This window comes from Saccostrea echinata, unplaced genomic scaffold, assembly GCF_033153115.1.
Source record: "Saccostrea echinata isolate AGI-Se365-2 ecotype Australia unplaced genomic scaffold, CSIRO_AGI_Sech_v1 ptg000080l, whole genome shotgun sequence".
NCBI lineage: Eukaryota > Metazoa > Mollusca > Bivalvia > Ostreida > Ostreidae > Saccostrea > Saccostrea echinata.
In genome coordinates this window covers 274,882-300,231 of record NW_026889829.1, presented here as the reverse complement: position 1 = coordinate 300,231, position 25,350 = coordinate 274,882, and the positions used below count along the sequence as shown (strand labels likewise).

The following is a 25,350-nucleotide window of genomic DNA, read 5'->3' as shown; positions in this document are numbered from 1 at the left end:
TGAGATTATTGCTGGCCAGAGAAGTTAATCCAAATTCACCGTTTTCAGAATTCCTTTTTCTGTAAAAAACAAATGTGTTCTTTATGGATATGGAATTAATAAATGGTGGGCTGTGAGTAACAATAATAACAGTTTTGTCCTTACACCTTTGATCCAGCACCTCTCTCAAGCGCTCTATCATCTGAGGATGCATCCCTCTGTCTGGCTCTTCGTAACAAATTGTCTTGAATCTTTTGTCAGAGATTACAAGAGAAAACTGTTTGGCCTCTACAACCCCAACAGATGTTTTCAACAAAGGAAATTCTTTGTCGTCACCCTGATTTACTACAATCTCATCTCCTTTTTTAACAAACTTTGAAGGACTCGGATTTGTTATGAAACGAAAGGCTTTCTCTTCTTCTTCAGAGTCAATATATGGACTCTCTAAAAGATCATCAATGATCTCAGTTTGTTTACATACCTCTGTATAATTCTTTCTTTTGTTTTCTTCCGCAATAAGATCGCTTCGTGTCCACTGAAAAGTGCCTACACCCCTCATGGACAAAATACCTACATAAGTTTCGCTAACTTGGTCCCATAGCTTTGGATATCGTTTATAGGTGTCTCTTTTCGTCTGCTTATTTCTGATCTTCTTCAAAACCTCTTCAACAAATTCATGATTAATCTCAAGCCTACTCAATTGCAATTTCCTAATCTCATTCAAAACTTTAAGCTGACCATCAGTAGGGATCTTGACATTTTTTTTCGAGTCAATAATGTTCTCTTCATGTTTAAAAAATGTTTTACTTCGAACTCTCACAACACCCCAAATAGATTTGTAGATTATGATTTTGTGAAAGATGACATTTCCCTCCGGTATTTCTTTTTCATCTATACTCTCTTCAGCTGTTTCCTCTCTCTCTTCCTTCTGATCATCTTCTACTCCCTGGTTTGAATTTCTATTCATTTCCATTCCTTAAAAAGAATTAAGTCATTACAGAACATGAACATTAACAAAAATGATATTAAATGCAATATTTACCAGTACTGCAGATTCAAGTGTTGCTGCTACATTGTATATGTTAAGACTGTCCCAAGCTTTAAATTGTAAACATATCAATTCTTTATGAGCTCCGTTTTGATATGTTATGATAATTTAATAACAGAGATAAACTATGTACATCTACTTTTCTAAGTTCTTATTCATCATTTTTTTGTCAATGTTTTGTAAATACTATTGAGTTATGACCCCTCCCCTTTTTACTTTTATATCTCTGTATTTCTGAAAGTGTAAATGAAGTGAAAGAAGTTTACATGAAAGAAACAGTCTGTATTAATGTGTGTGTATATAGTTCATAACTTACTTATGTGCTATACGGTAAATATTACATATGTGTTTACATCATGCTTACTTTTGTTTTTCCCACTTCCTGTGTATACGGAGTTTAAGTATTATTTTGTATAATGAATACTGAAGCATTCCGAATGTTAGATTATCGAGTTTTCTCTTACTGCAGGAAATATAAATGGCATGTTCCGTCGAAAATAACTAAATGTATACGAGATTTTTGAAAACATAAATGTTAGTGATGTAAATATTATGGTTTGTTTTATCATTTTTATAGACGAGAATCGACGAGATTTTACTAAGAGATACATGTATCTGTATTGGGATTTTCTATTGTATTTTTTGTTAATGTCACGTGATGATACAGATTCTTTGCTTTTCTGTATTTTTCTATATTTATTGTGCTCGTGCGAGGTATAGAATCTGTTTTTCATAGTACAAAAGCCTGGTAATTATTGTAATTAGAGGTCTTTCTCTCTCATTCTTGAGGCAACGTAAGTCATTTTTTATTTATTTTTGTTATTGTTTAGGATACATTTTAATTTTTGAAATGAAATTAACTTTTTTTAATTGAACGTTTTTTTTTATTAAGTTATGAGAAGTAGCAAATATTTTGTTAATTTATTTGGCTAATTTTAGGGATTTGTTTGAGATGTATATCAGTTGAGATTTGATAGCAAAGTAGATTTTGTAGATATTTATTGAAATATTTAATTTCAACTTTATTGAAAAGTCTGGTCTATCTTCTTTTTTTAATTAGTTTCTTTTTTTATTTGTGGGAGAAGTTATATTTTAGATAAGGTCCTTTTTGAAAACATAACTTGATGATTGTCTCAAGTGTTCATTCTAATAAATAATTTATCTATTTTTTGTTAAATGAAGACTTTGGGTATTTCTCAAGAGTGATTTTCCTCAGAGAATGTTCGTTCAGAACCTTTAGATTTTTATTGGTGATTTTTCCCCTGAGAATTCTAAAGTATACATGTATATATTTCTTATAACTGATTAAAAAAAACTTATGAGTGATAGCCTCAAATGAGTTTAGCTTTTATTTTTAAACAAGTGGTGATTGACCGTGTTGATTTTTCATATTGATTTCTCCCGAGTTATTCCCCTTTAACTGTGCTAAGGTAGTTTGTCGAACTCGTCTTCATGCCGGTCTTGTATATGTTTTTTTTCGCATACGGGTGACGTCATCAGCCGCGTTGTTTTTTTTATTTTGCTTGTTATATTGACTTGAATGAATAAACGTGTTAATTTTATGAACATGTCTTATCACAACAAGTCTTTTAGACTTCTTCCAGGTGTTGGTAATGCTCATTGTCAGGGTCAGAGTAAAAGTACAGAAGGTTGAGTAGGTCAGGTCATTAAAATTTTTATAGGAGGTCATATTTGAGATTCCTTGCTAATGGGTGATAATCAACTGGTGGAAGCGGTACTGGGAAAAGGATATTCCCGCTACACAAATTTCATGGTGGCATCATTGGAAAATTACTTTGCAGACGTGCGCCCACACCCAGAGATTAGTGCCCAGCCTCAAATTTGTTCAACTACGGTCCAAGAAGTCGATATCAGCTGACTTGTTGGAGAGTGTACAGACTTTAGTCTTTAACGTGCCTGAGAACCTTGGAATCAAGTCTGCGATGTCAAGATGCACGGACTGGGTCGGAATCTGGGATGCCAGTTTTCTTATTTATCTATTGATGTTGAGAAGAGAGGTTTTGGAAAGGACTGTAGTCTGATGTTGTAGTGATTGTTGGTGTACATGTAGTTGTACATGCAGTTGATGTGTAATATTCATGTTTCCTCAAATAAGTTTAATTTTAGGACTAAATGAGAGATATGCATATGAAAGTAGATCAAGACATTGCGCCAAACAAAGACAGAGATGATGAAGTCGAATTTCATGCATGCAGAGATAGAAATGACACAGATATTGAACAGGAAGACAGGGATATCTTAGCACCTGTGAATCCTATTTATCCACTATTATAAGTGAGACGAAAGTTGATTTCACCAAAACTTCATCAGAACGCACTTGGAATAGGAGACCAGATTGAAAACAGAGATAACATGACAAAAGCAGTGTATGGAACAGTTAAAAGAGCTTTATATGATACGAGTCAACTTTTTAGCGACTACCATTACTCAAGCCTTTTGAAAAGTTTCAAATGAGAAGCAAGCTGTTGATAATGACAAGACTCAACTTACATGAAACAGAGAAAAGAGGAGTCAAACCTCCATTAAAAGCAGCCAATGCCCTCCTAAAAAGTCACAAAAGCAGAGAAGAATGTCGACCCCAAGAGCGAAGAGATTTAAAGTCCATCATCATCAGATGACAGTGAAGAGGAGCTTAATTCAGAAGCCTATACATACGACTTGAACTAACTCTTTTAAATAACAACAATGTGAAGTTACCTCCCTTTACAGGTGAAGAGGATTGGAAGGTATGGTTTAATAGATTTAAAACAATAGCAAAGAGACAACACTGGACCAGGGGACAAAGTTTTGATCAGTTATTACCTAGATTACTTTGAAAAGCAGGTGATTTTGTGTTTGTTTAACTATCACAAGAGAAAATCACTATGAGGACCTTGTGGAAGAACTTATTAACCGATTCACCATCATTGAGACAGCTCGTTGCATTGTTATGAAATGGAGTTTAACATAAGAGATCAGATGACTGGAGAAACTGTCAGCACTCAGTTTAGTGCCGATCTGAAAAGACTCTTCGATAAAGCTTATCTTGATAGAAATCCTGGGAAAAGATGTGACGATGAGAATGAAAGGTTTCAGATAGATTTGTCAAAGATCCTGCTGATATTGATGAAGCTATCAGACATGTGATCACCTTCACAGAGGCTAAGAAGTCCAACTACACAGATGAGCAAGACAAAAGACCAAAGAGAATAGCAAGACAAGTGAAGGTAAAGGATATGAAGAAGACACAAACTAATCAGAATGGCATTGAAAGGAGTCAAAGAAACACAAAGGAAAAAATAGTCAGAAAAGGGAGATAACTCTTTAACAGAACCTTTACAATCTGGAAACAGAGTAAATAAAGAGATATGTATGAAGAGAGAAGATTAAAAGAACCCGATGAAAAGCCGAGACTAAATCTGTCTTTAAAATGTACGAAATTCTCAAACACCATTGCCTTAAGCATCTGAAAGTAAATTTATCAATTCATTTATAGTCATTATTAAAATATTTATTAAAATCATTCAAATATTGATACAAAGCGTTATCTAGTAAATGTTTTACCAAGCCTTTCTCATTTTCATGAAAGTATTCTCTGAAATTGATATGAAAAAATATGCTGGAGTTCCTCATTGACAATATCTATGTAGTCTTTAGAAACTAGATCTTCCGAAAATCTGTTGAAATACAAAACTGTACTAGTTGCACCCATTTCTTAGCAATTGTTTTTTTTTTAATCTTAATGGAGTAGACATTATTCAAAAACTTTTGTATAAAAAGAAGATGCATATTCCTGTGTCCATTAATTTTAGGTTTAGATAATAAATCGACAATGTGTTATCAATTGACCATATTCTTTATCGAATATTCATACATTAATTCAATAAATATGCCAGTAAACGAGATATAAAAGGCACAAAAGAGTCTGACACGTCTGTTTCATATTAGAATGTTTTACTAGAAGGACATTAATGGCAATCTAGCAACTAATGTTTATGTTAAAGATGATAACTTCATCTTTTTATATCATACCATTATTGCCTGTATATGGTGTGTATGTTTTCTAGTTGATTCGAAATGCAACACCTTGTTCTGCATACGATCAATATCTAAACGAAGTTAAGTTGGACAGTCGATTACTGTTGTAATCTTTACATATCGTCTTTTACGGTCCTTTGGATGAGACCGTATAAACCGAGGTCCCGTGTCGCAGTAGGTGCTGGCACGAAAAAGATCCCTCACTGCTCAATGGCCCTCAGTGCAGAGTATAGGTCAAAATTGGTAGCTCTCCACTGGCAAGTGGCCACCATTCCATATGAATGAAAAATTCTCGAGAGGGACGTTAAACAATAAATAAACAAACAAACAAACATATCGTCTTTTGCTTGAAACAGATAAATTAATCTTACTTACATATACTTAATCGAAAAGTTTAAATTTTTTTTGGTCGTATAACGTAGTCAGTTCCTCAAAAGCAAACTTTAATTTCTGAAACATGCATTTGTATCGAAATTAATATTAGAACCTCTATTATCTTACATGTATAGTGTAATAAGTGTTTAAGATTAAATATTTTTAGAAAATGTAAAGAGATGAAAGGGGATTCTCATAATCTCACAAAAAAGACAGATCTAGAAAAAGACAAAGACACAACCGCCTAGAAGACCAGATATGGGATTAGGGGCTCAGGAGGAGTAAGCATTCCCTGTCGACTATTCACACACGCCGTTAACCATTTGCACCGATCAGGATTCGGTTGCATGAATGTTAGTTATATTTAGCTAGCCGTTAACTTTGCGTTAACGCGAGTTAAACCGATTGCAAGAAAGTTAACCGACAGTTAAAGCTTAATTAATATCCTGATTTAAATAACATATTAAATTGATGTTACCTAGGTACATTAAATACTTAACTGAACATTATAATCAAAATTTGCGGACTTGTTGTTATCCGAAAACTTGTTTCCGGAAAGGAAGAATTAAAGAGAGAGACTAAAAAGGTCTGACTTGAGCAACACTCAAATGTGATCCCGATTTCGATTAAGGCAAGGATGTATTATGCAAATTTTGGATATATGTTGCAAAATTATCATTTCTTTATGGGTAAAAGAACAGGTTTTTTATCCTATTATGAATTTATGCCATTATATTTCATCAAAATATAATCAATTTATTAAAGATGATAACCTCAGAACAGAGTAGGTTAAAGGTTAAAGTCTTCAAACTTCAGACAAGTAAAACGGAGTGGTCTTCCCCCACTTTTTGAGAGGTATTTATTTTTTTTAGAGAGAGAGAGAGAGAGAGAGAGAGAGAGAGAGAGAGAGAGATTTTATACCCTTTTAAGATATTTCATCCCCTCTTTCAATGCATAGGCTAGAATTTGAAATAGAAAAATACTAGCATATACAAACTTTGTAATTGCATTTCTAATACTAATTACTAATGGAAATGTCTATCTTTATATGAGAAAAAAAATCGCATATGAAGTAACTATCTTTGATAAACTTTTTATCAATGTTAAGATTAACATTCAAAGTAGATAATCTTAGCAAATATACGTTGACCTCATTTTAAGCATGACGTCAGAAACTTTTTCATTTTTTTTTTCACTGTAGGTCAGGGTAATGCTCCAGAAGAACGATTAAAAAAATTGTGCAGCTTTAATTGACTTTCAAACAACAACAATTAAACTGACAGTCACGTATTTGTCGTTAAAAAATAAACGGCAATTACGGCACTATCTTTAAGATAATTCAACTATCGGTTGCGCAACCGGATTCAGGTAAACATATTTTGCTAGTTTAAAAAATGATCTTAGAATTGGTTTGAACTGTTCCAATTAATTTATATTTTTCCATAAATATATTATAACAATAATATATGAAATATTTGGGTAGTACCATAATAATCAGGTGTTATGAGTCATGCCAGAGCATTGTATACATACATGTATTAATCATAATCTACGTGATTGACTGTATGTTGTTCTAGAATTTTTAACTCATATAGAGACGTGACCATATACCGGTGAAGGACTTCGAATTTTTAACCTTTACTCGGCACTCAGGGCCATTGAGCAGTTAGGGATCTTTATCGTACCAACGCCTGCCGTGACACGGGGCCTCAGTTTTTAAGGTCTCATCCGAAGGACATGCAACTTTTACTTCAAAGTGCCGAGCGCATGGCGACGGAAGAGCTGCTACCCATTTTTTCTATCGACTTAGGTCAGTCGCGGCCGAGATTCGAACTCACGACCTCCCGATCACAGAGCGAGCGCTCTACCAACTGATAATCTACGTGAGAAAGTTCTTGTACTTGGAAGTGTGCTCATGAAAATTGTGAACGGTTTTGTCTTCTCTTATTACATAGGGTTTTTTTCCTTATCAAGAGAACAATTGTTTCTGTGGTAATGTTGAATGTTTGAATGAATTTTTCAATATTTCGATTTCAAATTGAAATGTTCTCTGTAATTCAATAGGTAATTTATCATTTCCTATGATTTTTTAATACTGGTCTTTGTTTTTTACTGAATGACTAAATAAAACCAGAAATCTGATTAATGAGCATTATTTTTGATATAGGATAGATACAAAGGGACACATTGGAATATTTTACAGTTTAATTTTTCTATATCTTGAATTCTTTAGTTAATTTTAACATATACTATTTTGTGTTAAAATCAGAGCTCACGAGTCTATCGAGGGACATATGATGACACAAAAATATCGATTAAAAAGGGAGGGACAGACTCCTTAAAAGACACTTGGATATTTCAAGTAGAATTTCATGCTGAAAAGAAGACGATTGAACTTCAGTTGTTTTGTCTTCAGTGTCTTTTTATAGAAAATTTTGCCTTAACTGCACTGCATTTCTCCTAAATTGACGTAATAATCATGTATATTCAGTATACGAAAATGACCCTTTTTTACAACATAATTACTTTAAGTTCTGAGCAATGATTAGATTTCTTGATGAAACCTCTCAAATAATCTTGGCATAGAGCTTGACAAGGACTCCAACATCCAAATGGTTTATCAGCAAATTCCTATTCGTTGCATCAAGTGGTTATTAACTAGTGTTTATATCCAGGTACCTTGTCACTGAAGATTTGTATTCCTCCGTTACAGATTGACGATCAATCCAATATATTTGGCTCTACCATATTAGAAAAGAAATTATTCTGTTTGAATCATATCTTTAACAATGTAATGTTTTGGAACAATCTTGTGCAACATTACTTTTAGCATTTGTAAAGAAAACGCATACATCTCTTCAACTTTGTCTTTTACTTGCATTTGCAAGCATAATTGTAATTAGCTTAAACGATCGAAAACAAATTTGTGCGCTTGACTTCGAAAGGTGAAAGTATAAATCTGAGTTCAAATATAAAGTAAAATCTTATGTGCCATGAGTCACAGTTGGCAAACATATATCTTCATAGAATCCATTTCTGTGTTGATTGAGGAAATATGGGACAGGCCTAGCAATATCTTTATTTAGTTTTAACCGATCCATTAAGAACGTTAAAGCAATTACAAATTAATGCAGAATACTTCCACAATATTATCCTTATCATTGTTATTCTATTTTTAACAAAAGCACTATTAAGCACCAGTGTTAAAAAAAAAACGTCTTCATGAACTATATACGCCCTACTGAAGAACTTGCGCATTGCAGGAATCGTTCAGACAGCGTCAACAACCGCTTTTGGTGAATGGCATGACAAATGACAGATCCTTAACTGTTTCAGGGAAACCTGTAATTGCCAGGATTGTGGATTCCATCTGAATCAGATTCTGCGCAGGACCAGTTTCAAAACTTGACTGGAAGTGGAGCATTAACTAGGTTGAAGTGTTCATGAGTACAGCTGCGGTTAATTACGTCTTCCCTCGCCAATGGGATTATTAGTAGGCACAACTATTGCATGCTGAAAACATTTCTGTGTCCTATATTATCCAAGCAAATGTTGTCGACCAGGCTGAGCAGTATCTTAAGGTTCGAGGAGTGGGTAGCACATCAGCATTGAGTAGCCATTGGAAAGGTCGGAAATGTTCTCACAACCAACTGAAGGTGCGACTTCTGTGCGAGGCCAGAAGAATAAAGGCAACATGTGCTACAGCTCCTGGACTTCCTGTTATGGAGACGCCACAACTTGCCGGTGGAGAGCTGCAAATTTTGTCCTATACTTGGCACTTACGGCCATTGAGCAGAGAGGGGTCTTTTTCGTGCCAGCACCTACTGCGACACGGGGCCTTGGTTTATAGGTCTCATCCGAAGGAGATATATATATAAAGCACATTTTACAACAACTCTTAAACTAACACAACTGCCCTAAGTGAAGAAATATTAATATAGAAAGCGCAAAGAAATTCACTTTTATAAGGGGGCGGAAGTGGATTTCCTTATAAAAGTGAATTTCTTTGTGCTCTCTCTCTCTCTCTCTCTATATATTTAGATGAAATAAAAGAAATCTCATATGCAAAAAATAACATTGTTTTATGAATATTAAATTGAACAAAGTTTCTTTCGATTATCCTGCGAGAATTATATAGGATTAAACACAAGACGGCTTACAAGTTTCATGCTATTTAATGAAAAAATGTTTAAATTGAATCTACGCATACCGAATAAACATTTATGCCCTGTTCTGTGGGATGGGTTTGAAATAAATAATAGTTGCCATCAACATCTTTATAAACATATCAATTCGTCTGGCCACTCTATCCTTTCAATGAGGCTTAGAATTTTGGAAAATGTATATATCATCCAACTAGTAGTAGTCCCACTTTAAGTACTCCATTCTTTAGACAACGAGAAGATTACTGAATCAGGGAGTCGTAACAGAAAGGGCACAGGTACTTTTACTTAGGTCTAAGACCATACATAAATAGGACTTAAGTGCAATCTGAGACGTAAGACCGTAACAATAAGCGTGGTAAGATTTGACAATCTATGCAAAACTTACGCGGCCGGTAGAACTGCCTTAAGTATTCTTTACTATCTTACACACATATTTAGAACTACGTTGAAATTTGAGGTTAAATTATTTTTCTTCTCATTTTATGCATTAAGGATAATTATTACCTCTGTCATACTGGTATATAAATTTTATTTCCATGTATTTTTTTTTTGCAGGGGAGTGGTGGTGGTGGTGAGGGGGGGGGGCAGATTTATTGATCATTGATTCCAATATCTGACTCAACATGATTTTTTCAATAGGTGGCAGAACTTCATTTCTATTATGAATTCTGTCGAAGATTATGCCAGACGTTGGGCGAAATATAAAGAGAAAGACTGAACACTTTGTTAAAAATTAGTGTTTTGGAAATATATTTTTAAAAATCGTGTCTGGAGGCTAGAAAGCAGTATGCAAACCATCTATACGTCCGTTTTCACTAAAAGAATCAGAAAGACTACATGAACAATATGTTATGCTTCAAGCAGACAAGTCTTTTATCAATATCAACTTTGTTTGGAAAGCTCATTATTGTAATTGTATTTTAGAAGATCTTGGTTTTAATTCTACATCTAGAAATTTTATTTATACCTAACGTTCACATTCTAAGGATGTACTTCTTCAAAGTCACAATGCATTCTTTATACTTTTAATATTACAGTTCACTAAGGTGAGTTCGAGCTACCCTATTTATACTGGATTTCTTTACTTCATAAAAACTCTAAGCTTACAAAGATACATCACCGGGTCCAGCAAGTGTTCTACAAAGGCCTTATCCTTACTCTTCACACAAATAAAAACTGCTGTAAATGGATAAACTTCATAAGTGCTGTGCTTCAGCATATTCTAAATGTGATGTAAATGAAATGTGGATTCTCTAAAACTCCAGAGAAGTCCTCGAAAATTGAAACTAAAATTTCAAAAGGTACCAACATCAAAACTTATGACTGTTCTACATAAAATAATTTTATTCAATAATGCTGTGAAATTCTGTACTCAAAATTTGCATTATTCTTTAAAAAACGATCATGTCATCACAGTTAGATATTAAAAGCCACGTGTTGTACTGGAATATTTTAATTGAAAAAGCTTAAGCCAATATCACGCTCCAAATAAAATGAAATAATAATAAATCAATGATTTCTTTTTTAACGCCTTCAAAATCAAACTAATTACTTAAATGTCCATGAAATAAAATTATTCTACCATCCTTCCGTCACATAAACAATCTGAGCAAATACTTGTGGAATTACATTTTGACTTATAAGTTTATCATAACAAAAATTGCTTAAAAAAATAAGGATGTAACATATTTTGGTTTATTTGCACTATTCGGCTGAGAGAGATAACAGATGCGAAGCTTTGAAGATAAAAATAAACATAAAAGCTTGTCACTAGGGTTTGACCTTTGTAGCCTGTACAATTCTAAGAAAATGATACATTAAATTGGAATGCGGTTTGTTACTTGTTTATCAAAAGATGTATTTGGTAAGGAGAAAAGGGCAACCAATAGTATTGAAGTGACCAGAGGTCAGTTGTTAGTATAAATTAGCTACAACAAAGAATATTTAACAATTATGCAAAAGATAGAAAATGATTTTTAAAGTGCATTAGGAAACTATAGAGTGTTGGAGGACAGAATAATGGTAACTGAAATTCAAATTAAAATCTAAAGTAATTATGGCAAATTTCGAGGGAGTTACAAATATGGAGATGTAAAACTACAAGGGTACACCTGGTATAAAATGAGCGGACGGCCAGACACATTCAGTCAGAAACTGGATTGTGTCTGTCTCTGCTTGCATTTTATACAGGTGAGATCATTTTGTAGACTTGCGCGTTTTTATAAAACTTAAGTAAAATTTTCAGATTGCTAATTTTATTTAAGGGTTTAAATATTTAGATTATAAGTGGTAATGTTTATTATAATGTTTAGTATCTTGTGTAAATTTATTTCATGTAATCATTAATAGAAAAAAATGGATTGTTTAATGTAATAAAGTCAGAAACTGGATTGTGTCTGTCTCTGCTTGCATTTTATACAGGTTGGGTAACAGTGCCACACCTTAACACCTGTGAGCCGCTCTGGTGAGGGAAGGTCCTCAGATTTAGAGGGAAAGTGGAAGTGTAATATACAAGGGTCATTTCGCAGAAATAAAAAGTTGACTTGGGTCACTCCGACCAAGCTCAAAGATTATAAGAGTTATTCCACTTGGTGCGTCCTCTCACTTGCATAGCCAAAGATCCCGGGTTATACAAACAAATGCATGATCGGCCCAATGTCATTCGGGACTCTGCCTCCTCAAACTTCAGTGGTTGAGGTACAGAAAATAAGAACCATTAGGCTGGAGTCCGGAATGAGGTTGACCCGGTTATGATAAGTTATTTAAAAAAATACATTTAATATTTAGAAAAATAAACGTTTGAAAATATCGGGAATTGTGTCTTATCTATTTATCATTTGTTTTGTGTATGTTTGAGAAATACCAACTGCATTGCCTGGCCGATTTATTAAAAGCCATATAAGTTTTATATAAGTTTTATAATAGGGTGTCATCGCCTGATGTTTCAATCGCCTTGATTAGCAGAAATTCCAGGCGTGTTATTTGGGTATCAGTGTAACACATCACTGACCACGATGGCCAACAATGATACTGATTTCGATCTTCGTACTGCAAATATCTTTGTTTCAATAAATATGGTATAAAATTATTTATGGATTATTTACTTTTGAACATATATAATATGAGGTATTCACTAGCATGATTGAAATATAAAGGCTTATCATGCTAATAGAATAAAATACCTAAATTTTTTTCTGTTACAAAGAGATTCTAAAAATTATTCAATCGACAAGTTAGTGAAAATAATAATATCCAGGATATATTAGAAACCGCATTCATGAAATAATATGAAACTGCATTCAGAGTATAATATGCTAATGCTTTACCCTTAATTATGTACAAAGATCTAAAATATTCAAGTAGATTAGTTCAATATCACATTTACAACTACTTGTTACTTGGTCATGAAATTAATCTTTGGTGTTAAGTCTTTTGGTTTCTTCTTGAAGTAATTCACACTGGTTTTCTAAAAAATCATCGGAAAACAAGAGAGCCTTCCGCAAAGCTTTTAAGGCCAAAATATTCAGGTTAGTTTCCAAGTCGTCCTCCTTTTCATAATTTTTCACCGGGAGAACGTGTGATCTTGGAATGGCGATAACATCTGCAATTTTGTTAACGATTCCCTCAATTGCTTTGCTGAAAAATACATCTCTGATGTCTTTGTCAACTAATTGGCATATTTTGTCAACCTTCGTTACGTAAACTAGAAGGGGAATACCTAAAAAGAAGAGTAATTTTGGCATTATAATTTTAAAATGATTTTTACATTTCCTACAAAATAAATAAACTGGTTAAAAGTGAATCACATTAGTTTATTTCCCTATTTTTACATTTGATTTATATGTTTGATATAATTAGCCATTAATTATAACATTACAAAGACTAGGAGGTCAAAAGGTTAAAATAACGATTCTTTTCCATTTCTGCGTCAGAAAAATTGAACTATTGGACCTTCATAAGCTTAATCAAAACTCAAACTCAGGAAAAACAATGACTGTTGTTCCCTAAATTAAGATATAAAACTACCGTGTGCATAACGTAACATGTATAAAACAATATTGTATCAATTTGCAATGAAATCGATAAATGTAAATATGACTATTGAATTTTTGTGAGTTATTGAAAATCATTCTTTCATAACATGGACAGCGGTATCGTTAATTTTCAAAATGTTATTCATTTTTTTTCCGTACAACTGCACGTCCTGTAACTTTGTTTTCAGGGCTAAATGTGGAATAAATTTTGAAATTCATTTAGGTTTGATCGAACTTATTGATAGAAACTATGTAAATAATATGAGTAGACAGTCTTAAATTTCACATTTCAAGCTTATATAAATCACAAAAAATCATTTCATTATAACTTTCATTCATGATTGGCAAATTCCAAATGAGAGAGAGAGAGAGAGAGAGAGAGAGAGAGAGAGAGAGAGAGAGAGAGAGAGAATATAGAATGTTAAAGTTTTGATTCGATCATCAAAAAGCATTAGGACATAGCTATATTTACCTCTATCGATAGCCATACTTTTTGTTTCCCTCAACTTCCTCAGAATTCCTTCTGGCATTACATCAAACGTGCTTCCATCCACAACAAAAACAACAACATGTACTTTATCCTTCAGCGCTGGTTGATTCTGAAATCCAGGGGTGTCAACGGAGGCGTGGGCCACAGGGTTAAACTTAAGATAGAACGTTTGGTGTTGATAAAAATTCTCAACTAATCATATAAAATTGTGCACGTTTTTTAATTAAACTGGTTTTAAAGAAAGTAATGAAAGTTATAGAGTACTTCCTTTTACTTTGTATTGTAAGCCCACATAATTGTAAAGGTAATGTCCTGATTTCATTGACAACTAGGAATTGGCCATTACACCTGTCACAGTGTATTTACAAGGGGTAATGAAAATTTCGTGGACTGATGCAATACAATTAATACCATGTATATTGTTCTTAGAAAATTTATAAGGAACATGAAAAAACAAAAGTTTAAGAAGTGTTGAATATTTTAGTTTGAATATTTTGCAGTTCATCATTAAATCTTAAAGATAATTCATAATCGCTCGGCGCTCTCACTGTTTGTTATATGACATTCGACATACGTCATTGTTTTTTAACGTCCGCTCCCTAAGCCTCGATGCATTTTTCTTCACGAGATACATTATTATTGAATATTGATTGAAGCCCACGTGTTATATGACTTTAAAATATGTCACGAATTGCTGATTTCAGAAACACAATATTGTAAATGGATTGATACAAATACAAAAGATAAATATCCTCATTTGATTTTGGCAGCTTAATCCGAGTTCAATTTCTATAGCACGCAAGCAACGTAACTTTTCGGCTTGACTGACTTTGGACACCAAGACCGCGAATCGGCATTAATGAAAAAAAAGTTATCGAACTGTAATAGACATTAAAAAATTGCAAACAATACAAATCTATGATATATAACTTGAAAATTTCAGAGGTGGGATCAGGTGACTAGGAGGCATAAGCATCCCCTATCGATCGGTCACAGAGAATCATCGGTAGACGGAATACTCCGAAAAACTTAATTCCGTAAAGGCCAATAACTCCCCTCCCCTAATCAAACCTTGATGAGAAAATATTAAAATATTTTCTAGGCCAGGAGAATAAATACAGACCTTACAGCATTAAACATTTTATCCACTGTGGCTTCATAAGTAAGCTATGAAGTCCAAAAATGACGCAAATTCAGCGTTTTAATAATTTCAAAAGAAAAAAAAAATACGTCAGTAATTTGATTGGACAATACTGAGCGCAGGTCTGCTCACTCTCTTGTCTTTTGATATAATGTGTAAAATGATAACATCAATGTAATGTGTAAAAAAAATTCCTGAACAAATGTGTGCTCTTTGAAAAACTCGTCAAAATTGAACAAAATTCGTGCATTTCTCTCTCTCTCTCTCTCTTTTTTTTTTCTCTCTCTCTCTCTTTAACTCTCTCTTTTAAAAAAGAAATCTAAGGGAAATTTCAATAGTTTGTGACAGCACAAATGCAAATATGCTCGATTTTTTCCCAAATCAATAATGCATCATATTAGTTGAGATTTCTCTTATACAATATGTACAATTTTGCACATTTCAGGGGATTTCCAAAATTTTACCCATAGGAGCAGGAATATGCCTTTACCAAAAATGGTTCTTAAAAGTCTATCAATTGGTTACAATCGAAACACGTCAGACAAAGTGGGACCAAATGATAGGCTTTATTTGCTAACAAGGTCATTAGAACACCATAGAATTTACCAAATGCTTACATTAAACAAGATTGCCAACATCCCAGTAACAGCAATTTAACTGTCTGTAGCCTGTCTCATGCAGTTTAAAAATTGTTCGTACTTGGAACATGTTTTTGAGTATCGAATATGTTGGGAGACGTAAACACCATATACATATACAGGTCATTGCGGTACATTACTACATAATGAAATACAGAGTTAACGAACAGTAATCAAGCTCAAAGTCCATTAAAACAATAAAATTGGGAGCAGAGCAAACAGGAACCTCCAAAAACATTAGAGGTGGGATCAGGTGTCATGGAGGAGCGAGCATCCCCTGCCGACCGGTCACACCCGCTGTGTTTCTTGTCATGATCGGGGAGTAACAGGAAAACCAGCCGACAATTCAGTGTGTAAACAATAGCGTAACAATAAATATGAAAAACGTCAGTCAGCATATGACTTAATGATAGATTGTATTTGCTGACAATTAAGGTCATTGTATCGACCATAGAACTTTAAATGATGACTTTAAACGAGACTGTTTAAATTCTTGTTTCATCAACTTGTATGTCAATAACTTACCTCGTTTTAGAAATTGTTCATACGTATAGCATGCTCTTGCGTACCGAATCAACTGAGAGATATACACCCCGTATGCAGGTGATAATGGTATGTTGCTGGATAAATAAGGGATGTTGACATTTGAAAAGCTAAAATCATCATGTTTATCATAAGGCTTTGTTGTTAGATTACCATTAACGTTTTTTTTCTAGTAAAATATCCAAATATGCAACAGATGTGTCAGACTCTGTGGTATCTTTAATTTCAAGCTCACTGGGATATATCATGTCGACATATAAATGAAAATAACTATTGTTTGTTGATAAAACGTCGTCGATGTTTGTAAATGTCGAGTTGAAGGCCAAAGCAAGATATTTCTTTTTCTCATGTATAAGATTCTGAATAAATTCAATTGGTACTCATGGGAATTCCAACAGATTGTTGGAAGACCTAGTCTCCAAAAAAAAAGGACATGGGTATTGTCAATCACAAACTCAAGCATCTTTTTAATATCAACTTCAGGGTACTTGTGTGTACAATTAGAATATATTTTAAGAAAATAATTTTGCAAATGACCAATGACAAGGTAAGTCAATTTACTTTATTTAAATAAGAACGTTGGCAATTGAAAAGTTGAGGTCATCTCGTATCTCAAACAATGTTGTTGTTGATTGGCTCTGACCATCTATAGTCAGTAAAAAGATGTGCAAAACTTTGTGGTATCTTATATTTCGAGTTTACTGGGACATACACATTTATCCAGTCGACATACGAATAAAAGTGACTATTGATAATTGATAACACGTCGTCGATGTATCTAAGTGTCGAGTTGAAGGCCACAGCAACAAGTGTTTTCTTCTTCCCATGTAGATTTGTTAACAAAGTAATTTTGCTACCAATCACAATATATGAAAATGTCTTCCGTTTTTATTGAAGAAGAGTTGAATATAGTTTCAAAAAGCCTAGTTTTTAATTTATCATGGGGAATGCTTGTTTGAACTGCAGAAAAGTGTACGTTTTGATGCTTGGTGATTTTATATTTTCTAAAAATTCCTTAGAGTTTTTGAGAATCCACATCTGATTTACACCACTTCTAGAATATGCTGCAGCACAGTACTTCTAAAGTTTCTCCTTCATAGCAGTTAATATTTTTGTGAGGAGTTAAGATAGGGGCTTGGAAGAGAATTTTCGTCTTTGTTCGTTAGGATTTTTTTTAACTTTGGTAGGGTAGATCGAACTCACGTTTGATGATTGGAATTATAAAAGTATTAAAGACTGAAATGTGACTTTTGATAATTTCATCCTTAGAAAGTAAACTGTGAGTATAAGTTGGATTTTCAGACATAAAATTGAAACCAGCAGTGTCTGAAGAGACTAAAGCTCTTCTGGTGTGTACTTAATGTATCTTAATATTAGTGGGTATAGAGTACTTGTACATGTACCAAGTCTTACTGGACCAAACCAATAGAAGAAATAGCGTTTTGAAAAAATCAAAGAATTTTTTTATCTTTAGTAACCATGGCAATACCTTGTGTCGAAATCAAAAAACGGATATTAAGAACTTTGTATTCTTGTACAGTGTACTTGTGTATCAAGTCTTTTTTTTAAAGTGATCAAAAATGTGCGAAGAATAGCGTTTGAAATTTATTTCACCATTTGTCGAAATCAAAAACCGATATCAAGAATTATGTTTCTTAGAATTATGTACTTGACTGTGTACTAAGTCCATTTGAAATTGGACCAAAATTGTAGGAAGGTTTGTGTTTTGAAAGAATTTCAAAGAAATTTCTATTTTAGCAATCATGGCAACATCGTTTGTCAAAATCAAAAACCTATATAAACAATTATTTATCTAAATTTCTATTTTTCATTCAGTAGTACACTTCTCAAAGGGTGAAGTTAATTCATTCATGGGTGTTTCAGAAAAGAACAAAAATAATCAGGTCAAATCGAATTAAGAAAGTCCAACTTATCCTATTCTGTCTATTTATGTCTTTCAGCATATTATCGTTTATAAAGAATTTTCAAATCTCATCGATTTTGAATTCTAAAATAATGATGATTTAAAACAAAAATGCCTGACACATCACATAGCCATAACATAACATGAAATCACACTGTCTCCAATCTACCTACGATGACGCTTTCTCTAATTATAGAATGTATCGATTGATTTTGCACACGGCTCATGATACGTTTGGAGTTTATCAGGAAACATTATGTACAAGGTCGTTTAAACTATTTCCTTAGCCCTAACTCAGCTAGGGAATAATTCCTGAATATAATTTCTAATCCTGTTATCAAGAAAAAAATCGTTTACAAAATAATGACTAGTTGTGGAACTGAGTAGAATAAATGTGAAGTTTTATTTCCTTGCAAGTTTAATTAAGAAATCTGTAAAAGGTTTGACAGTTAATTTTTTTTTCTGCAAAGTTATTTTCTTTACAAAGGTTTAGGCCATTTAATTTCGTGTCTCTCATCCTATTTCACGAAAGTGTCAACATTACATCTTTCCAGTTACAAAATACTTTTTTAAAGTTGCATAATGAGTCAAAACCATGTGTTTCTTTTAAGAAAATTGTATCAAAAAACAAAAGATTTCTGTGAAATATGAATATAGCAAAGTTTTGACAACTCAACTGCACTGTAAAGCAAGAAAAAAACTGCAAAATATAAGTGCCGGAAAAACAAATGTTGTATCTTTCGCTTTGTTTTTATCGTCAATGTCAATAATGTCAAGGTCATGCGTCCTTTATTTTTAGCGTGGAACTTGTAAACAACATTGAATTGGCGCAAGCGGAAGTAAGGAATACTTTATGATAATCTTTTTTGAAGATTGTATCAAAATTTGCAGTCATCCGACATTGATATCTATGAAATTGAAACAAGGTAAATTCTTCAACTTTTCAGCGCATGCGTACAATAAAGAGGAAGAAGTGAAGCGATATTTTTGTGATGAATTATACAAAGATTTTTTTTTTACCTTTATTTTTCTCCATTAAATTAGATTTTTTAGGTTCTGAAACCTGCAATTTTCTGAAACCTTATATCTTCAAGAACTGAAAAAAATTAGAATGTGTCATGCAAAAATTCAACTGTTGTCAATTTTCCCGTTTGTCCTTCACAATGTCACTTTAAAGGTTACATAATGTGGTCATACTACTCTATAGAACAACATTTCCCGGTTAAATTTTTTTCTTCAATTTAAATTTAAATAATGTGAAATTAAATATATACATACTCACAGTAAAAAATATTAATTAAAGTCTATAAAGATAAAATAGAAAATGTCTGTTAAAAAAACTGTTTCAACATATTACATAATTCTGACTTTATGACCCCATGCCGATCATTCCTTTAAAATGAATACTTGCATTGAAATTGGACCAAAACTGTACTGGGAGTAGCATTAAAAAATGTATATAGACGGATAGAATGACAGACAGAAAGATGGACGGACGGAAAACGGACACCTAACCAATGCATAAGCTCTTCTGGTCTCTGAGAAGTAGAGCTAAAAACCAAGCTCTTCTTCAGTCCTTATAATAATGAGTGTCTCATCTCTCTGAATCTTCTGCGGCATTTGAAAACAGGCAATTTAGACTTTTTTTCTTTCTTGGACCTGATCAATTAGTCCCAAAGTCTATGAGAGTTTTTCCATAGCGAAACAATAAACTGCTGAGGAAAAGTGAAAGAAAACACGTCATGCATTTTTAACAGTATTTTTTTTAGTACTGTCTATTTAATCTACGATAAGATTTCATAGAACGGAGATAAAAACTGAGGAAAGAAATATCTGGAAAATTCTGTCACAACACTCGAGTGATTGAATGTGAAAACTGGACGACAAATACTTATATCAAAATATTTGCCTCCGTTAGACTATGTACAGAATCGTCGTACATGTATTTTGAGGTTCCGCCGCATGGTCATACTACTGTTTGCAAAAACATTGACATTTATTTTAAAAGATAAACCTTGTGTCTTTTAGTTTATTCTGTAGTCAAGAAAGATGATATTGATTAAATGTGTAAAAATTAAATGATGTACATTACGCTGTTTTAATTTCATAGTGCCAGTCCACGATTTTTTTTATAACCCCTAGCATATTTTATTTACCCATAAGTAAACATACTTCATTGATTACTAATAATCGTTATTTTTAAAAATACAATTTTGTACTGTAGGCGTTCTTATATTAGTATATCTATCATTTGAAACTAATTCGTTTCCTATGGAATAATTACGAAATACACTGATTTTGTACATTAGGGATGTAAACCTTATAGTTGTGTGGTAGGTTTCCATCCAAAATGAAGGCCATATCTTCATACTTAATGCATAAATTATCTTCCAGACCCCGCGTATCACACAATCTGAAATTTAGAAACTTTTTTGTGGAAGGGTCCCTGATTCGGAATTTGTTGAACTGAAATAAAACAAGTATTACTTTTAAAAGACATCAAATGCGTTATAAAATAACCCGAAAACATAATACAGTGAAACTTGTCTAATCCGGATGTTGTATAATCCGAAATCTTGTCTAATACGGTAAAAAATTTCAGTCTGTTGCAGTAAATTTCATTGTTTTAAATGCTGTCTAATCCGGAATGTTGTCTATAGCTAATCCGACCAAATTCTTTGGAACCAGTGGTGTCCGGATTAGACATGTGTTGTTGTTTTTTTTTTATTCATTTAAAATATTACTTTAAAAATGCTGGTCATTCTGTTAAAAAAGGTAACGATGAGTTTTCTCTCAATTATATAAGTATCTATAATTTTTAATAACTGGTTATATAAATACAGCCAACACGCCTATGAGCCATCTGTTAAACTTCCTACTATGAGAGTACGAAAGGGTTAAAGTAGGCTTCAAAGTCGGAATTATTTTTTTTTAAGCAACAAACACAGGCTCTGTAGAAATGTTGACGAACATGGGCTTACACTTGTAGTAAGACTGTGTTCAGAACTTCCGGTCCAGGCTCGTGAGGTTAGCTCTCCTTTAAATATGGAATTGAAAGTGTTCAACAAACTTGATTTCCCAGCACCAACTTGTCCAACAAACAGGATGTTTACTTCTGGAACTTCAACTTCTTTCAAAGGAACATATGCCGTTGCATAATTTTTAGTTCAATAAATGTCTAGAGAAAAAAAAAAATATTTGAAGTATAGTAAATTAAACTCATTCCCAAAATCACAAATAGAGCACATGTTGTTGTTTTTTTCATTTTATGTATTTAAGTTTAACTTGTAGAATTGACCATAGAAATTCAAAATCCTTTGAACGCAATTCAATTACATGCAAATAATAATTGTCTCAAATGAGCATAAAAACTAGATGTCATGCATGAAATCAGTATCACAAAAGCATATTGTATGTACAGAAATGATAATTACTAGATTAGTTTTATTTATAGCTAAAATATCAATTGTGAAACATTTTATGACTGTTATAATAATTGATTATAAAAATCTTTGAATTTCTCTTTTTTTCATCTAAAAATGTTTTCTTCAACTGTTATTAATATTTATATAATTACTGCTGATTCCCAGACTGGTGGTTTTCTCCAAGGATCAGGAGTCTTATTCTCAGATTCATCTGTATAATTGACAAGAAGATGAAGATCTATATAACATACATGTACCTAGAAATAATTTAACAGTAGAAATGTGTTTTAACTGTTTACATATTTCAAACGGCATACAAAAATAGTTCCATCAAGAATTAGTTTCTTCCAGCAAAACTTTGTTCAATAATCATTATACTATTAATAAAAAAAAAATCAAAACAACTTAATTGAACTGATTTTCCTTACCTTTTTCGGGATAATTTGATTGACTAAAAGTAGGTACATGTCGAGGAAACTGCATATCGCTGAATTTCTTCACACTACAAAAAAAAAAACATCTTTAATCAGAATAATAGATATATATTTCATCATGAAAACTGTCAAGCTGTATGAGATAACCACATTATTGTCAACAACTTCTATGCTTATAAGCAGTTGTGCATTTGTTCGGAGACAGCAATAAATATTCCTAGCTTACTGTGAAATCATTAACTTTCGTGGGGGTTTAGTTTTCGTTGTTTTCGAGGTATAAAGAGACCAACGAACTCATGTTCACCGCGAAATGTAAATTTCATATGCACAACTACGCAACACTTTCCCAAGCACGAAATCAAATCCCCTCGAACCAATATTTTTTTTTCTTCAAACCTCGAAAAATTGACTCCACGAAAATATGTAAACTATATTTTTATTACAGTAATCTGGCGTCCATAATCTTTTCGATCTTGAATCTCGCGTCAAATTCCCGCATAACCGAAATGTAAAAATATATTGCTAGATAATGATCAGAGTAAAATGAATCAAATTCATTTGACTGAGGACATATAAAAAACCGGTCATTTTGCACCTTAAAAACTTTTCAAGGGTTTTCTGCCCTTGATGAAAAGCAGAAAAATTTTTATTTTGTCAAAATATCTGTGGTAGATGATTGATTTCATATATTGATAAAGCGAGGGTTTATGCATATTTTAACCAAGAGTTTTGTATGAAGTTCAAATTACTTTTTACAATATCTAAATAAAACATTCGCTGCTCATAGACTTCAATGTAAAAATCAAGCCACAATTACATGTAATTGGACAATAGTCAAAATTTGGAAAATTCCTTCGGTGGAGTACTTTTAGTTGAAAACACCTTTAAAATGCTAACTTGATTTAAAATATCGGACCATTCATTTATTCAATACAAAATGTGGTTGTTATACATTGAATACCTTAATTTATAAATGTGCATGCATGAATTGAAGAACAAAAACTATAACAATCTGGAATCCATAGTAAAAATGCTTTGATTCACCTTTAGTTAGTAAAAAATTTGATACTATAGTAAACTATAGTTAGTATTTTTTTTCTAGGGATGTATCATTTCATGAGCTTAACGTGCCATAAGATGCTTTTTAAAGAATAATTATAATGGGATACTGTTAATGACAATTTAATCGGAGAGGAGGGGTCTAGTTTTCTTGATTTTCCTCCATAATTTATATACACAAGAGATTATTAAAAAGTTCGTGAACAAGCGCTATAAATTAAAACTGCTTAAGGTATAAAGCAAAGACTTTGTACATATTTAGCCTATTTAACATCATCTTTTCCGTCCAAAGAAAAAAAAAATTAGAGCCTGATATTGTAGATATCTTTGAATAAATTGTCAATGTTTTCGTAAGTAATGGTATGACCACGTGGCGCAACCTTAAAATACGATTTTGTATTTCTACAGTGAGTTTATTGGAGACAAATCATTTGATACGAATATTTGATCCAAATTTCACATTACATTACTCATGTGATGTGACACAATTGTTCTGTAAAATATACAAATTTACCTCATTTTTTGTCAATTTGCTGAGATCTTAATTTTATTTCAAATTCTATTGAGAGAGTTAAAAATGAAGCCTGAAATGGGGGATAATTTTCCGGAAATTCATAATTATAAAAATTTCACTTTGGAAAAATTCGCATAGACTTTGAAAATGTCTGAACAGCGTTGAGAAAGACAAAATGTGACGGCAAAAAAGATTTAGAAATTGGTAAGACCCATTCAATGGCGAGAAAACATAAAATTTCAGCTTGTGATAATCCAAGTTTAAAATAGTCTTTCGTTTTTCACTCTAATGAATAAACTAGATCATTAAATTTAAAAGAAAATGGAGTCTCATCCAAATGTCTGTGTTTTACAGGGAAAGTTTCGCGTTGTAATACGAAAGTTTCGCGTTATAACGTCAATATATATATATATATATATATATATATATATATATATATATATATATATATATATATATATATATATATATATATATATATATATATATATATATATGTATGTATGTATTTAACCTACGAAAATGAGCTCAATGGGTTTTCGTACATAATGCTTACTCTCTTTTTAAAACAGTTTTATTTGATTTTTAATAAACCATACTGTGTTTTGGAGAATAAAAAAAAAATCGATTTAACGAATTCCAATGACGTCACTGTCTAGACTGCATGGGATATGCACTATGAGGGGTGGATCTTTCTGCGGCCCCTTTCACCAAAATGCCTATGACTTTAGTAAATTTACTAATTACGAATGTCTTCAGGATTATTCACAATACACAACAAGCTAAAAATATAAGATCTTCTGTGACACAGTATAACTTTCCTCATGAATAAATATAAAAAAAATGTTTTAGTGGTAAAATATTTTGTGAAAAGGTCTACTGAATTCCGGTATGGACTACAGAAGGGGGGGGGGGTTTAAAGTATTTTAGTTTTTTTTTATATGATCTTTGTTTTTTTTTTGCTTTGTTTTTGTTTTTGTTTTTTTTTATTCTTGTACATTGATAGGTAGATAATCTGTCGTAGTTTGGGTCCCAAGTTGCACTTCTGATGCATGTGGTTCCTGACAATATTGTTCTTATTTCTATTGTTATATATATATATATATATATATATATATATATATATATATATATATATATATATATATATATATATATATATATATATATATATATATATATATATATATATATATATATTATACTTTCATGTTAAATACTAAAATCTGATTGGTTTAGACACATTTAACAATCCGTAATGTTACCCTCAGCGTAAGCAACACACTTGATAACGAAAATGTCACATGCGTTGAAATCATGCGCGTACGGTTCACCGTAGAATTCTCAAAGCGTCAGTTGTGCGTTTGAAAGAAGCCGAATAAACGACGTCAATAAAAGCTTGCGTCAGATGAAGCTTACTTGAAAACAACAAACGACAGACGAAACATCCTTGCAAGTGCAAACTTTAGATGATAAAGGACTTTTAGAGTAGCAAACAAACAGTAAAGAGGTTGGTAAATCTTTTCGAAAGCTTTCTTATTG

The 25,350-nt window shown here is 32.4% G+C and overlaps 1 protein-coding gene across 1 annotated transcript; it reads right to left on the bottom strand.

The window, feature by feature from the left end:
• Positions 1 to 12,805: 12,805 nt before the first annotated feature.
• Positions 12,806 to 21,537, bottom strand: LOC133176664 (interferon-induced protein 44-like; the record flags this gene model as incomplete). The annotated part of the gene is made up of 4 exons (XM_061311761.1): positions 12,806 to 13,324; positions 14,113 to 14,284; positions 20,696 to 20,842; positions 21,358 to 21,537. Coding segments are annotated over 4 exons (807 nt in total), but the record flags the coding sequence as incomplete, so codon positions are not given.
• Between the last annotated feature and the right edge of the window lie 3,813 nt (positions 21,538 to 25,350).